The following is a 16,943-nucleotide window of genomic DNA, read 5'->3' as shown; positions in this document are numbered from 1 at the left end:
CTTAAAAAATCTCCCAAGCATTACATAAAGCATGTTTGGTAGTGGGAAATTGAAAGAAAGGAAAAGAACCTCTCTAAAAATATTGAGGATAAAGAGCCAATATTTTCAAATAAATAAATAAATATATCGGCTGAAAAACTGAAATGCTTGAAAAAAATAAAGGTTGAAATTTGAATAAATAATTATTTTCATTGATTCCAACATAAAAGATTTTCAGTTCCAAAAAATCATTTTTCATCCTTTCTAAAGAAGCATTCATGTCTTTTTACTTGTCTCTATTATTTAATTTTTATAACATCAAATTATCATATAGTAAATTATTTTTATTGCATACATACTAAACATCACCTTCTCATATTTATTTTTTATTCTATTTTTATCTCCATTTTTTATGTTCATTCTATCAAAATATTTTTTGTGAACCAAACCCAACTGAAACTGAAGGATTCTTGTTCCGGGAACTGTCAATCTTTGGATCCATTTTATAATGTTAAAAAAAACAAACCTACTTTAATAATGTTTTGTTAAAAATCATCTAACAACTAAAAAGTCGAATTTTTTCCGAAAGTCCTTTTCACATGACAAGGTAGCAACGTCGGTGGCCCGTGAGAGGTGGCAACACAAATTGATTGGATGACAACGGTCCATTTGCGTGTCACTCGCTGACTGGATGAACACTTCCGATATTTTCAATTTGATTTTTTTTTTTTTAAAGATTTTCAAGCTCACCCTGTGCCTGTGGATTGAAGCTTGGAGACCACTCCAGGCTCCAGCGCGCAAGTCGCAACGGCATCTTCGAACAAGTTGCTAAGAAGCTTCCTTTTTTAAGAAATATAATAAAATGAGAATAAAAATATCGAACCTCGCATATGGGTAAGTACAATAGTACTTCTTACTTGTAACTTGTAAGACGCGCCTCTGCACAAGTTGCTGCCTTTGCTTCGTCATTGCCACAAACGCCAAAAATAGGATTGGGTGACCCATTAATAATTGTAAAGGTTGGATTTTTCGTGCAAAGATGCTATTGGTCGTTCTGCTTATATAAAGCCAGGCGGCTACACCTTCTTCCGTATTTGTGCTTCTCAGCCAGAGTCAAATGGGAAATTTTTCCTCCGTTCACGAACTTTGAATGAGAACTCTACCTTCAAAACCTTAGGCTTCGTTCCAATCTGTTCCAAATATGCAAAACCCATTTCTGTTTGCTTTTCTATAATTGGTGATGAGCCTAAAGCTTTCGATTTTCTTGGGATCGATTTCATCTGGTAAATTTCTCCTTTCTTCTGCCTTGGAGGGTAAGAGTCTGCTCTCTTTTCCTCTCTGCGTTTCCGCGTGTTGTTCGATTCCTGATCTAATTGCGAGAATTCCCTTTTAGTTATTTTGGGGAAGAAATGAGGAATTAGGTCTGGGAGTCTGTATATTTGTTTTCTTTTTTCGTCAAAAATTTCATTTCTATCGTTGGAAGTTCCTTCTGGGTCGTGGCGATTGTCACCCAGAATCCCTATTCTTACAGAGATGGCTGTATTATTGTGAAATTTCTTGTGAATTTGAGGTTCAGGCGTAAGTCACAGCCTCAAACTTCGATTGTTTAATCCTATTGTTCGTCACTTGTGAAAATGTCGTCCACTGGTGTGGCTGCTCTTAGTCCGGTTGGCAGCGAGCCGTTGGCCCCAAATATATTCCGATGCCCATCACACTTGTCCCTGGACGATTCCATTTTTATCTTTCTCTCTTTTTCGGGATCAGTGACTCCCATGCGTGTCCTGGAGTGTGAGACTATTGAGTCTGTAAAACTCAAAATCCAAAATTGTAATGGGTTTTTAACAAGGAAGCAAAAATTGGTCTGTGGTGGCCGTGAACTAGCCCGGAGTGATACTTTACTCCGGGACTATGGGGTAACAGATGGAAATGTTCTGCATTTGGTGCTCAAATTGTCAGATCTTCAGGCGATCAGTGTGAAAACTTCTTGTGGGAAGGAATTTACGTTTCATGTGGAACGAGGTAGAGATGTCGGGTATGTGAAGCAACAGATTGCCAAAAGGGCGAAACAGTTCTCTGATCCTGAACAGCAAGAAGTTCTGTGTAATGGGGAGCAGCTCGAGGACCAGAGGCTTATTGACGATATCTGCCACAAACATAAGGATGCAGTGCTACACCTGTTGATAAAAAAATCTGTGAAAGTTCGGACTAGACCAGTCAAGAAGAATCTTGAGCTGTCCATTGTGGCAACAGAATTGAACGATAGGAAAAATTATGACACTGACCGAAGCAATAACAGATATGCTGTTGGTGAAGAAGTGTTCAGAGAGACTGTGCCCAGAAAAGCTCCCGACAGACGCGTTCTTTTGGAGCCAGTTATTGTTAACCCTAAGGTTGAATTAGCTTCAGTTGTTTGTGATATGATTAACTCAACATATGCTGGATTAGAAAAAGGAAGCTATCCAGTCAGATCAGCTGAGGGAACAGGAGGAGCTTACTTTATGATGGATTCAACAGGGAAGAAGTATGTGTCTGTTTTTAAGCCTATTGATGAAGAGCCAATGGCTGTGAATAACCCTCGTGGATTGCCAATGTCATTGGACGGGGAAGGCTTAAAAAAGGGTACAAGAGTTGGTCAAGGAGCATTCAGGGAAGTTGCAGCTTACATTTTGGACCATCCAATTAGTGGGCGTCGCTCATTATTTGGTGATAAGAAGGGCTTTGCTGGTATACCCCCCACAGTTCTAGTTAAGTGCCTCCATGATGGATTTAACCATCAAGGGGACATGACTGCTAAGATTGGCTCCTTGCAGATGTTCATGGAGAATAGTGGGAGCTGCGAGGATATGGGGCCGGGGGCTTTCCCAGTGAAAGAAGTGCATAAAATTTCTGTGCTGGATATAAGACTGGCAAATGCAGATAGGCATGCTGGGAATATTCTGATCAGTGCTAAAGGAGAAACGGGCCAGGCTGAGTTGATTCCAATTGATCACGGATACTGCTTGCCTACAAGTGTAAGTACATTATCTTGTGCTTAATTTTTGGGTTTTAATGCATGTGGTGGTTTGTTTATCTGAATTGATTTTTTTTTTTCCTTCTTGTGAGGTGGAAACTTTTTCATTCTCTCGTTCTGGGTTATGGACTTTGTTGTTATGGCCAAATGCTGGATTATGGGCTAGGACTAGTTTTTTTTTTTCCCCAGATCGCATAATCATAATCCTATAGTTTCCAGCCTTATATGACATGTTAGTTCAATTTCCATGATAACTTGGAGGTGACCTGGCTGGTAGTTAGATCAATTAAAACTTCATTTTATTCTCAATAAATGGTTCTGAAGTCTGATTTCTGTAGTTATTTTCCTAAAACAGTCATGACAGCTAGCTTCCCATTTGCATGTTCTAAATCTTTCATTTATCACTTTCATCTTCTTTGACAAAAGTTGGTGCTTTGGATAGGTCCACCAAACTGATGTGTTAAATTGGCTTTTCCACAAGCCGCAATGGAACTTTGAACTAACACATGACATTTTTCCATTTCAACAGTTTGAAGATTGCACCTTTGAATGGCTTTATTGGCCACAAGCTCGCCAGCCTTACTCCCCAGAGACTATTGACTACGTAAAATTGCTGGATGCTGACGAAGATATCGCCCTTTTGAAGTTTCACGGATGGGATCTCCCCATTGAATGTGCTCGAATTCTTCGAATCTCAACCATGCTTCTGAAAAAAGGAGTGGAGAGAGGACTGACACCCTTTGAAATTGGCCGCCTGATGTGCAGAAAATCCTTGAACAAGGAATCAGTGATCGAGGAGATCGTACAAGCTGCGCTCGATTCTGTTCTTCCAGGAATGAGCGAAGCGACACTGCTTGATACTGTTTCCCATATCATGGATCAGCGTCTTGATGAGATTTCCAGTGCACCTTCTTGATTGTAGTTGAATTATGAATCAGCCAGAGTTGGTACACAAATGTCTATTCTGTACATGTGCTTCAGTACATACATATTGCTCATATGATTGATCTTTCTGGGTTATGACAATTCTTTCATCGCATTGACTTTCTAGGTCTGGAATCATTTTCATATCGCACATTTCACATATTCATTCTAGTTTGTATTTTTTTTAACTCCTTTCCTTACTTTGAATTCCAGAGGTGCATGAAGAATCCTTTACGTTTGATAAGTGTAGTTCAGTATAATTACGTTGCAAAAGTTCCCGTGTGATTGTTTTTGCTGGGACTTGAAACTCCGGAGTTGGGAGAAGACTTGCACTTGCACTTGCACTATTGTGTTAATTTTAGTTTTCTGGCATCTGTTACATGGCTTTTGAAAATTATTTATGTGACAGATGAATGAGACAGCAACAAAGAATTACAAGCTTAGCAAATTTCTTTTCAATCGTGATGCATGCATTGTATTCATTATCAAATTGTGATGCATGCATTGTAGTAGCTCAGAAAATAACAATCGTAAGTTTTTTAATTGGTAAAAAAAAAAAAGTTTTTTAATTATATATTCATTATCAAATTATTGTTATTATTTTGTAAAAGAAAATATGAGGGCGAACATTTTCTATACCGTTTTAGCATTGCTTGACTATTGCACTATTTTACTATTATTCAACAAAATTGTTAAATTTTGGTCCAAAGAAAACAAAATTGCTAAATGACTTTTTATTGTGAAATTATAATGACAAATGCTTGAAGACTATTGACTTTTTTTTTTGTTTGGTTAATGCGAAAATGCTTTTTTGAAAGTGCAAGAACAAGGTCGGCTAAAAAAGGTTCAAGAACAAGGATTATTGCTTGTGATATGTTACTTGGCAAAGATACTGGCAAGAAGACAGTGCCGCAAGCGATGGGGAAAATGGAAGTTAAAAAGACCCATAACTTATATAAAGGAAACATAAATTTAAAAAATTAAGGACTACTAATATTTTTACGAAGTAACCACTCTTGCTCTGAAAAGTTAACCATATACAAAGTAATCTTCCCAATGTTTTAGAGATATTTTAAATCTATTACTGTCTCTTGATAAAACATCTTTGTACCCTCTAGAAAAACAAAAAAAAAAAAATTAAGAAAAGTATGAGTAGTGATCTTTTGAAACCATGATTGATGCTTGATTTTTATAAACGTATTTCCATTTTTTATATTTGTAACTATCGTTAACATAAATCATGGGTTCTTAACTGCCATTCTTTCTTCAAATGAAGTAGGACGTGGGAGGCATCTTGCTCGGCTGCTGGCCCCTTTGCAGCCTAGTTTTGACTTCTCTGCCTTCCAGCAACCATGCATGCATCGGGGACTTTATGAGCAAAGAATTACTCAGAACTGGGACCATAATATTATTAATTTATGATTCAGGCACAAAATTATCAAGTCAGCACATGGGCTGGGAACTACTTCGAGAAAGCATCTAAGCAATTACGTATGTATGAAAATTGCAAAATATGGTTTTGTATGAAGAGTAAGAACTCAACCACCAACTCAGCTCCTTGGATGGTCTCTTTTTAAATGCGCATCAGATATAGAATGTGTGTATATATATATATATATATATGGAAAGAATCAACTTCCTGCAATATTCATATCAGCAGGAATAGCTTGTTAAAAGGTTGATTTTCCCCCTTTCATATGAATATAAGTATCTGTGGATCCATGATAAGTTCATAACACAAGCATAATCCTCTGTACAATAACAAAAAGGACCTCTCCATCTATAACTAACAGCAATGCCTATACAGGACTGATACAAGAGCTGATTAGCCATAATTTTCTCAACTAAAAACAGTGCAGACAATTCTCGAGGCAAAAATTTAGATGCATAATAAGTACAGGAAAGCTTGAAGGTTCCTACCATGGCAATGGCTTCCTTCTTCTCAGCCACTAAACAACTGATGACCTATGTTTTACAGCTCCGCCAGGGTCTAACACAATCTGGTGGAAGACCAACAGGCCCAGCCCTATTTAAATGGGACAGACTATAGGTAAATTTCCTTGATGCTCTTTAGGCATTGCATTAGGCTCTCTGAGAAAAATATAACGTGGAAAAACTTGTTTAAATGGCTCAAGCATTAGTGCTAAATTGCTAAAAAATGTCCACTTGTCATATTTTTATTGGAGAACCCAGCAGTAAACATCTCAAAATGGAACCAAAGTTTTGTCCTTTGCTGTGTTCATCAAATTCCATTCGAGTACGAATCTTTCCTCGGTAGAACTCTGGCTGTGGAGACCCGCATTTGTCTTCAAAGGGCGACAATGTCAATCTCAGCCGAGTGCAAGAGTCATCATCACTTTCTGGGTTTCTTCGTCTTTCTCTTCAACCTTTTATTAGATGAAAGACACCAATAAATAGAGTATCCGCATGGAAAATACTGAGAACTTAAAGAAGTGGATCATGATATGGTATTTTGAGTTATATTGCCTACCACGCAAAGTTGTGAAACTAAACTACATACAAATACCTCTTAATGGAGCGGTCACTGAAACCAAATACGCCTTTCATTAATGAGTTTATATCCACAGACTGCTCCTTCATGATCATGTCATGGTACATTTTGCTGCCAATTTCAGTAATTTCTTCCTCCACTTCTTCAAGAGGTTCATCTATATTGAGCTTGAGTTCCCCTTTCTTGATGACAGTAACACCAAACCCATTTGCTTTGGCCTCTCGGAAAGCATCCTGTGACATGTAATAAGTAAAAACAGCTCGGAAAGCATTTCAAAATAAATATCCTTATGGACCAAAGAAATGAAAGTTGAAATTACTAAAATCGGGAGAGATTATAAGTTGCACTAATAATATCACATTATGAAATAAAATGACAATAAACTGAGAGCATGAACAGAACTTAGGCTTTCTCTATCCAACTCTGTAATAATTCCAACATAAAAATGAAAAAAATGATATATGGAAACCTCAACTTTAGTATGAATAAACTTAAATAAATACCTTTGGAGATTGGGCAACAACGAAGGCCTGGCCATTTCCAAGCATATCCATATGAGCCTGAATGATGTAACAAAGACTTTTACAGTCACCAGCATCTTGGAAAGCAATCACATGATGCGGCCTAGGTTCAACTTCAAGATCTTTAGCCATCTCTAATGAATAAAAACCTACTCTCTGTTCTCCATCATCGATTGTATACAATTCAATGCACTGGAATAAAATAAACAAATAAATCAAATGAGATTAAAAAACTTGAGCAGGACGATATGCTAGCCAACTACCTTAAAACTAAAAATACAATATGCATACCAGTACATAAGGAAGATCGAGCCACCATAGGTAATCTTCTTCTCTCTCGTCTGCATATTCACGATATTTGCTCACCACAGCTTGTGGTCCAAACAATTCCATCTCTCTCTTAACTTTGTTGAGTTTCTTATCTAAAATACTCCTATTCTTATCAGGAATCCTGTTCATCAGTTCAGCAGCCTCCTCTATTTCTTTTTCAGTAATCCATCGATCCAAGTCCTTCCCAATGTCCTTCATCACTGATTTAACTTCTGGATCTGCCTCGGCATTGTAAGACTCCAAAAACCCTTGGGACCATTTCTTAGTATGCTGCCAATATTCCTTCCCTGATTTTTTGCCAGCTTTAACAGAACCATCACTTCCTTCAACAACAGTCTTTGGATTTTTCTTGTTCTTAGCGTAAATTTTCATTGAATCCCTGGTTGCTACACAGTCTTTAACGTTTTCATCAGAAGATGCAGCAACTGATTTTTTAGTAAATCCATTTTCTTCATTCTTCACAGGCTCCATCTTGCTGGTGGAATTTTTCTTTCTTTGTTCAAGAAAGTCATTGAGGAAGTCAGGAATTTTCTCCACTGGGGGCCCTTTCCAGCGTGGTATGATTTTCTCTGGTGGATCATACAAACTAATTCCATCTAGAGGAGGAAAAGAAAAGAGGAGAACCATCAGCATGGGGCTTCAACAAGTAAATGCTGCTAAAAAATATTAAAAATTTGATCATACAAATTACTAGTATAAGAAATCCAGGAGCATTTAATTGCTATTTTCCAGTTCATGCACTATTACTAACAACAACAAAAAGGATGTTGCTTACTTAGAAAAAAATTCATTAGATTCTACATAAATACGCTTGTTGAAAATTAGATACTACCTGCTCCATAATCAAGATTTTCAATGTTTGAATGAAGCCATTCGTGGAGATAAGAAAGCTGCCTATTTTCTTTGTCCACTTTTTTCTCAAGACCTCTGAAAAATGCTTCTTTGTCTTTATCATCTATCAAATAAAATGGATCACGCCCAGCCAGTTCATTATCACGGACTTTAAAGACAATGTCTCTAAGATGCTCATTTTGCATCCAATCAAATTCTCCATCATCTTCAAGCGGTTCCATCTCGGTAATGTCTAAAGGTTGATCAACCCTCTCTTTCGCAGCCACATAGTTATCTCTAAATCCAGCTCTGATTTTCTTAATTATGGTCTCAACTTCATCAAAGTTCTCCTCCAACCAATTTTCTGTCTTTTCTGACAGATTTGTCTCTGTGTTGACACCATTAACTTCATGGTCTAAAGAGGTCTCAGAATTCTGTGGATCTCCCACTTCATGTTTAACCTCAGAATCTTTGATGTGATCATTCTTCAATATATCAGACTCCTTATCCTTCTGATTAGAATCTTCACCAGCATTTCCGGCAGGCTTTAAGTCTGATATCCCAACTAAAGCACTATTTCTGGCCACTGCAGTGTTCATCTCCAATAGTTGGCTTTCTTGACTCCTAGAATCAATATCAGTTGCAGATCTCAAATCGTCCATATTATCACGCATGATTTGCACTCTGGATTCTGATCCAACATCTTGCTTGTCATGTTTCTTTGAAAGGTAAGCTCTAGCTTCCTTCACTGATCTTATGACCAGTGGTTTATTGTTTGTAAAACTTTCTTTAGTCATGCATGAATCATCAACGGTTGTATCTGGGAGCTGGTTGACTTCCTCATCCTTTGGCTGCACGGTACTTTGAGAGAATTCTGTTTCCTGTTTATTGCATTTTTTATCATTTGAATCCATTACATTTGAAGCTTCCAGCTTGCATCCATCTTCAAGAACTACCTTGTGTGGTAATGAATTATATATATTTTCCATAACATCCATGCATGGTGTTCGTAGAGTTCCATCTATATCAACTGTTTTCCTTACAACATCGTTTTGATGCTTACTTGAACTTGTACCCTCTTCACTGAGTTTGTGCACGCCTTCCACAGAAGTTTCTCCAATAATGAAGTCATCCATTTCCCTACCCCTGCCACCTAAGGAATGAATTTTTCCTTCAATTTGCCGAGCCTGCCTGGCCATATCTCTGATTTCTTGAACTTTAGTGGTCATATCTGTAGAGGTGGCTGTTGCTTTAAAGGATGAATTCCCAACTAAAACTTCATCAGCAGAAGCTTTCGCTTTCATGATATTATTCTTGAGTTTTTCCTTATCTAACTTGGGCATTTCAACGTGTAACATTGGTGGTTCTGAAGCTTCTGAAATAACATCCATAGTGCCCTTCAACATCTCTTTATCCTTTCGTGACTTAATTTTTCTCCTCATCATTTCTTTCTCCATTTCTGTGTATTGAGTTTCCTTGTTTTAAAAGTAAACAGTTCTTTCACCGCCCACATGAAAACAAAAACCCACAACACTCGGCTACCAACTCCTGAAAGCTTGGGAAGCAAGTCCGGTTGACTGGCAAAACCTTGAATGGTGTTGACAAAACCAGTCTCCTTGCCTTGAACCACAAACTTAGCTACAGAACTATTTTTTGGAATGACATTATTACCATTCTCCATCTCCCTAGCCAGTCTTTTGGCAGACAATATTTTGTAATTTACTTCTGGAAAGTCCTCAATTTCTTCTGGCTGAACTTGGCTCCTCCTTAATATTTCTCCTTCATCAACCGAGACGTGTTTAACGTTCCCTGAAAAATCCTGATAAACTGTAAATATTGGATAAGACCCTAAGCCCCAATTCTCAACATCCTTCTTGTACTGGTCTGCCCACTTCTCCAATTTATCCATCAAAACAGATTCACCCAAAAGTTTCGATTTTGCTTTTTCTACCCTAACGTTTGCAACCCTATTTTGATCAGACACTCCCTTAGCAGCAGCTTTTTCTTCCATTCCATTATTATTCGAGTTCTCTTCTAAACTGCCTACGTCACTAAATCTAGAGGGCGGGTACTGAATATCAGAATTTGGGTCAGTGAGATCCTCATTTAGACGCACCTGATGGTCCTTAAGGAGTTTGTTCCTCAGCGAGTTGCGGCGTTTGGTGGGTCGGCCGAAGTGCACCCAAGTTCGGAAATTTCTGCGGTTGGAAATAGATACATAGATTGGAAATGCATTTCTGTGAAATCTAGAGCTGGTTACTATGTGCTTAGGAGAAAGTTTTCCATTCAAATCTTTGATATGGTAGAAAATTGGGATTCCAGATAGAATTGGGAAGTTATTTTGGGTTGAAACATTAAGAATTCTCATCGAAGAGTATAGAGAAGCAAAAAACGAGAAAATTGCCTAGCTATAGAACTATGGTATAAGCTTTTACGCAAGTGTAAACAAGTGTAAATTCAACTGAGTGAGATGAAGCGATAGGCGAGAGTGGTTTTGCAGAAACCGCCGTCGAGGTCTAAAACCTCGGAGAATAGACAAGTTATAAAGCTCCGGCGAAGGGGGCAAAAACGGTCCGTCCTCGTTTGTTGCCCTTCGGCCTTTGCGAAGGGCAGACACGTCACATTACCTGGAAAAAAAAAAAAAAAAAGCAAGCACCAGGCATGAATCGTTCTGTCATAATTATTGGGAAATTTTTCATTTTTGTTGTACGAATTGCAAATGCTTGTCTTTCCATTTTGCGCGGAAATGGTTCCGATTTTTCCGTTGTATCCAAAAAACAAAAACAAAAGAAAAGAAATGGTTTCCTCTTTTCAAACTGAGAATTAATATGTGAATTATCATTATTCAAAATACAGTCATTTTATTCATTTTCATTAGCACTAATAATTAAAATGACGAATTTATCTGTAGACAAATCATTTTTTCGTTTCAGTGATTTTATATAGATAAATTTATTCATGATTATACATTATTATTTTTAAAAGAAAAAATATAACTTTTAATCCTTACAATTTTTTAGGTATTTTAAATTTCTAAATTTTTATTTTTGATACATAAAAAAATACAAAAATTTATAATAAAATATGAGTAAAATACAAGAATTAACAATTATTTTTTCTCTTTTTAAAATATTAGGATTCAAGATTTGAAGTGAAAGGTTGATTGCTTGACTCTGGAAGCCACTTTCAGGCTCTAGTTTTTTTAAAAGAATGAAATTAAAATTTCTCCCACACAAACAATATTTGAAAAAACTACCTCCAATTGAGTCTGCTTGAATTAATCCTGTCAGTAGCCATATTTTTTTAAGAGAAAAAAACTAAGTAGTTGTGATGCAAGATATAACTTCTTAACAAAACCCCTAGCTATGTACTACCATAATTATATTTTATTCTATGCATAAACATGTGGGTATAAGTAATTTTTTTGTATATAAAACTTATATTATAAGATTAAACTAAACAAACAATTAAACATTTATTATATTTATCAATAATATATCATTACAGATCAATGACAAACTATTTTCAAGTTTTTAACGATATATCCTTTATATATTAAAACAAGACCAACTATACTCCCAAATTTTCAAAAAATTTACTCCATATTTTATGAGCACACAATTTTTTTTTTTTGCCAGTAGTCCAATTTATCAATGTAAATATATAATTGATTTATTAAAAAACTAGTGGAGGGAAGTCTTGTGTAAGCAAACAGTTTCTCAAGCATTCTAGTTCAAATGTAATCCAATGGATACTTGCCCAAAAAGCCAGCGGCAATACCAATATAGATACTATATGTGGGGAAGGGTGAGGGAAAGCTTCTTAATGAATTTAGCATATGATTACAGCATCATGGATATGAATCCAGAAGAGAGGAGGAATAAACTATAGATGTGTTATTTTTTCAAGTTTAAACCTTCATCATCTGCTGTAACGCAACACTTTTCAGCAGGGCAAACACTTGGGTACAATTCTTATGCGTTTGTTATCAGATTCTCCAATAAAAACATAACAAGTACATTTTCTTCCTTCTGATTGGGCTAAAGATTATATTAGATGTCATGTGTTTATTAGAGAATCTGAGAGCAAACACATTGGAAATTTTATCCAAGTGTTTGTTCATTCCAAAATTATCTACAGATAGCAATCACGTTACTACTTGAATCTCCATTTAACTACAGAGGTTGGGTATGCACACTCCACCTTCAGGGTTTTGCTGTTCTTTCCATATCCTTCCGGTGACTCGAAGCTTCAACTCTTTCCGGTCCCCGCCTGAGAAGAAAAGTGCCATGTTTCTGTACACGATAAGGCCATCATGGCTGTCTCTAACTTTCTTATGGCTGTCTCTTATGCTTCTTGGGCTTCCTTCCCATATTTGTTTTCGTCCGTTCCCTCCTATCTCCAGGCTGTAACTGTAGCTCCGAGCTTCTCTTTCATCGCCCATGAACCGGAGGAATGCCATGTAAACAGGAGCCATGCCAAGCTGGAAGGCTTCAAAATGGAGACAGAAGTACTGACCAAAACAGTGGAATACCTGCCAGAAAGAATGACAGAGACAACTGCTTATTAATTTGGATTATATCTTAAGCTATACAAGTTCTCATGCCAGCATTATGTCAATGAATATGAGCAAGAAATGCATAGCAGAGAACATTGTTTGAACCGAACCAAAGAGGGAAACTCTATGCAAAATCTCTTCTTCCTCTGTAACTTCCTTTTTGTTTTGGTCAATTTCCTGGACCTACAATTACTTACAGTTAACATCCATGTAGCATTTTCTACTTCCACAGGATTAGATTTGACATAGCGATGGTTAAATGTGCATCCTGAATGCATATCAACCCGGTGGTCATCCCGTAAATGAGCAACAAGGTATGGAATATCCCCAACAACAGAACAGTCTGATCCAGCATAGGGGCAGTTGTATGGTCTGAAGTTACAAATAGCCTCGTGTTTGAGTTTGCTATAATAGGGAAATATCTCTGGACAACCAAGAGAGCCGTATCTGCAAGGCAGTTCAAGTGATTCTGCTATTTTCTCCAGCGCCAGACACCTTATATCCCCAAGTTCCTGTCTACAAGTCGGACATCGATTGTGTACCCTTGTCTTACAAGTTGAACAAAGTGTATGCCCATTGTGACACTGCAGAACAAATTTTGATTAAAAAAAAAAAAATCAGTTACTGCATCATGGACATCCTTGATCCCATTTATCAACTTGTATGCATCCTTACAAGAACCAGAAGGCATAGTTTTAAAGATCAATTTTTCTCCTTTGCTGAATAGTTTTAAGTATCATATTTTCTTTTCTGAAGCAGTCACATGAGCTTTAAGTAAACTCCAAAGCTCACATTACTTCTTACACCAAGAGAAAAATCTGACAGGAATGCACCATCATTTGCTCAAATAGACCTCAGCACACTATAAGCTAAAGAAACAACCAGAATGTCAACACACTCTAAGCGAAAGTAATAACCAGAACGTTAATCTAAGATATTTGCGCAGAAGTAAGTTGATTCATAATGCTGGATTCTGAACTTTGGTATGACGACCCACTTAATGTTCGCATCCTTATTTCTAGCTTCTTGCACAGTACACTCTAATGTTATATCATCAGATCAAGTCTGGCTTTGGCATGAACTGTGAACCAGGGAGCTGAAGGCCAATGTTACAGCCGCTAAGTGCTGTCTACACAGAACCTAAGTCACAGAAATATGTAACTACTCATCACTTATAACTCACAGGGTCACTACCACGCACAGGAGCAAGGAAGGTGAAGGACACGGCTAACTCTTAGCCGTTAAACAGAAAAATCAATCAACCATCTAACAGAATTTCTTTACAGCACAGGAACAGGGGTGGCAAAATCAAAGCATGCATTAATTTTAAAACCCCTTATAAAACTACCTACGGTAAAGCCCAGGAATAACCCTTTTCCCTCCACTCTTTTGCAAGGTAACGTGCTAATGTTAATATGATCGGGTTGAAGAGAGGTAAGCCTCTGCCATGAAATTAAGGTTTCTAAGAGAAGAATTCATCTGGCAGTACCAAGGGGATTATGAAATTGACGAAATTCCACAGATCTGGATGAACAGGAAACAATCTTTAGGACTCGAACTTTTCCCATTAGTAATCAACTAATCATAAAACTCTAACTTATCACCTGAACATTGAAAAGTCGTGATGTTGCAAGAAGCAAAAATCAAATTAAGGATCCTTACTTCAACCAACCGCAGAAATAAAATCCACAGGAACTCAAAATAATCAACGTTTAAAACTGAAATACCAGCAAACATAAGATCCGTACAACAATGTCCAACGTATAACTCCTACCCCCAATTGCAAATTCTCTCCATCATAATACCTAAGATGTCCAATGCAACCATGATCTAAGCTCACAGTTTACATAAAACAAAATAAATAAAACTTCTAAATTAATAACCTAAAGAAAAACAGTAGCAAATAAGATAGCAAACACGCAAATCGCATAAATGGAACACCGAAAGCAACAAAGTATCAAGTTAACAAAAAGAGAAAGCAGGATCGGAGGAACCCTCGAAGCAGATGGATTAAATAAAAGACCTGATGGATTGGAGGATACATGGAGCTGGTGCAGACAGGGCATTCAAGCAACTCGTGGACGCTGGTAGTACCAGGACCATTGTTGTGCAGCTTCGTGATAGAGGAAAACTGATGGGGAATATGCTCATCATCATCCATAGTCAAGGATGATACAGTACTATCAAGGCTAGTCGATTCCATTCTATCACCTAAAGACATATAATCAGTTCGATCGTGGGTTTAACTTCCTCGAATCGCTCAGCCAATTCAAAACACCCGAGGGCAAACCAAAAAGGGCATCGAGAAGAAAATCGAAGTGGGCCCGAGTCTCCGAGAGTTCACGATACTTGGGGAAAGAACGTGTAGTTTAGAAGACAAAAAGAAGAAATGAAGGGGGGAAATATTTTTAAACTGTTAAATCAAAAAAAAAAAAGCGCAAATTGGATGCTTTTCTTCTGGGGTTCTTCCAGCAACAGAACAGGAATTTCAAAATTCAAGGGATTTCACTAAAAGCAGAGAGAGAGAGAGAGAGAGCAGGATGAGGAAGGAAGGAAGGAAGGAAGGCAGGCAGGCACTTATTATTGGGATTGGCACCCATAAGTGTAATAAGAGCAGTGATTTACTAGTGGGACAGGTAGATGATGGAGTTTTATACTTTCACTATTATTCTTTATTACTGTGATCATGGTGCAAGCATGAGATAATTAATTACCTAACACTAAAGATTCCAATTAGTTGGATTTAGTTTTGGGAGAGGTTTTTGGTCTCAACATAGCCTTGACTTGATGACATGCTTGGTCCTAAAGAGCCAGGATAATTTTTGATTGATTTGAGCTTCCTTAAATAAAAACTATTTTTAAAAATTATATAAAAATTATATATGTTTTTTTGTTTATGTTACAGAGCTCCCCTCCCCGGCGCATTAGCTGGGTTTGACATGTTTGTCAGATGCTTCTATTATGTCTCCATCTTTGAAAATTAAACTTTTTAGATCCACTTACCCATTCGTTATATGTATTTTATTCTTATTTGATAGCTTGAATTAGAGTTATTAAATAAATATTTTTTTCTTAGTTTATCCTTTTCATCTTTCCATTCATTTTTCCCAAGTCATCCTTCTATAATATGGATATGACGAATTTTGTGAAAATAATTTTATAAAATTGAACAGAACTTGATAGGAGAAATATTAAAAGGAAAAGAATTCTATCAATGAGAATTACGTTTAGCAAAAGGAATTAATTTATCAAAATATGACAAAAAAAGCTTAATTTTTACTAAGAGAAATGTTTGCATTTAACATTAATCATGTTTTAAATTAAAATTGTCTCTAATAAAAAAATACATATACATAATAAAAGAAGGAGAAAATTTTCTGTTTATTTTATGCAGCATCGGAAGCATAAATATATACAAGGAAGAATTGAACTGCTCTCTTGTTCAATCTCATCAAAACAATTTAATGAAAAATTAAATTAAGCCAATTAATAATTACTTTATTTATTATAAAATGTAAGGTATTTTTAAGTGAATATAAAATGATTTATTAAATAGGTATACTTTTTAAAAAAATTAATAATTACATCTTAAAAGATTATAAATACTTTATATTTTTAAACTGGAGAGTAATTGCAAAAAACAAGCTAATTAGCCCAACATTGTGCCCCAAAATAGGATGTAAATGACTAGCATAACTAGCTTGCTGATTAGTGCTTCAAACTTGATCCTAGCCAAAGCCCGAGTCAAAATGAACTGCCTCTAAACTTTGAATTGGTATGAAAGTCAATTCAATAATTCCACTTCAAAACTTTATCTAATGAAATGTCATCAATGTTTTTTTTTTTTAACAAAATGTCATCAGTTTTAACATTCTTCATTTTATCATAATGCTCAAGACTTTCAGCACCACTCGTTGTTCAAATTCCACAAGGGTCGTGGGGATTTTCAATCAACTTATTATGTAAAAATAGAATGACAATTAACTATTAGTTCACTGTCCATTTACTGTTTGTTTATAAATGCGACTATCATTAAAAAAAAAAAACAGCCAATTTACTTTTTTGGATTATATATGATTTTAGAAAATTTTAACTTTTTTCTTATGTAGATGTTCGCCGAACTCCTTATTTTAAATTTTAATAACTTTTTACGGGTCAGCTCTACAGTATAGCACATCCTGTTATCATTTTAAGGTTTATTAACTGCATTACAATTTTTAATTAAATTTTAATAACGAAGAAAATTAGTTAAATCACATGTACATCATCAATCACAGT

General features: G+C 36.3%; 3 protein-coding genes across 3 annotated transcripts; 1 reads left to right on the top strand and 2 right to left on the bottom strand.

Annotated features, from left to right (window-relative positions):
- The first annotated feature begins 1,062 nt into the window (after window positions 1-1,062).
- Window positions 1,063-4,157, top strand: LOC129291811 (phosphatidylinositol 4-kinase gamma 4-like). The gene is made up of 2 exons (XM_054929337.1): window positions 1,063-2,990; window positions 3,519-4,157. The coding sequence occupies exons 1-2, from the start codon at window positions 1,614-1,616 to the stop codon at window positions 3,903-3,905; spliced, it is 1,764 nt and encodes a 587-aa protein (XP_054785312.1). The 5' UTR covers window positions 1,063-1,613; the 3' UTR covers window positions 3,906-4,157.
- Window positions 4,158-5,580: 1,423 nt separating this feature from the next.
- Window positions 5,581-10,830, bottom strand: LOC129291809 (uncharacterized). The gene is given in 6 exon segments (XM_054929336.1): window positions 5,581-6,300; window positions 6,441-6,658; window positions 6,929-7,138; window positions 7,238-7,872; window positions 8,109-9,587; window positions 9,590-10,830. Coding segments are annotated over 6 exon segments (3,462 nt in total). The 5' UTR covers window positions 10,476-10,830; the 3' UTR covers window positions 5,581-6,266.
- Window positions 10,831-11,896: 1,066 nt separating this feature from the next.
- On the bottom strand, window positions 11,897-15,231 carry LOC129290620 (E3 ubiquitin-protein ligase SINAT5). Its single transcript, XM_054927448.1, has 3 exons — window positions 14,689-15,231; window positions 12,863-13,249; window positions 11,897-12,641 (listed from the first exon to the last, which is right to left on the bottom strand). The coding sequence occupies exons 1-3, from the start codon at window positions 14,884-14,886 to the stop codon at window positions 12,279-12,281; spliced, it is 948 nt and encodes a 315-aa protein (XP_054783423.1). The 5' UTR covers window positions 14,887-15,231; the 3' UTR covers window positions 11,897-12,278.
- Window positions 15,232-16,943: the final 1,712 nt, after the last annotated feature.

The sequence above is a fragment of the Prosopis cineraria genome, unplaced genomic scaffold, assembly GCF_029017545.1.
Source record: "Prosopis cineraria cultivar Desert tree isolate PC_DT_omini unplaced genomic scaffold, ASM2901754v1 PC13, whole genome shotgun sequence".
In the NCBI taxonomy this organism is placed as follows: domain Eukaryota; kingdom Viridiplantae; phylum Streptophyta; class Magnoliopsida; order Fabales; family Fabaceae; genus Prosopis; species Prosopis cineraria.
Note: the sequence above shows the minus strand (reverse complement) of the source record. Positions and strands in the feature narration are given on the sequence as shown.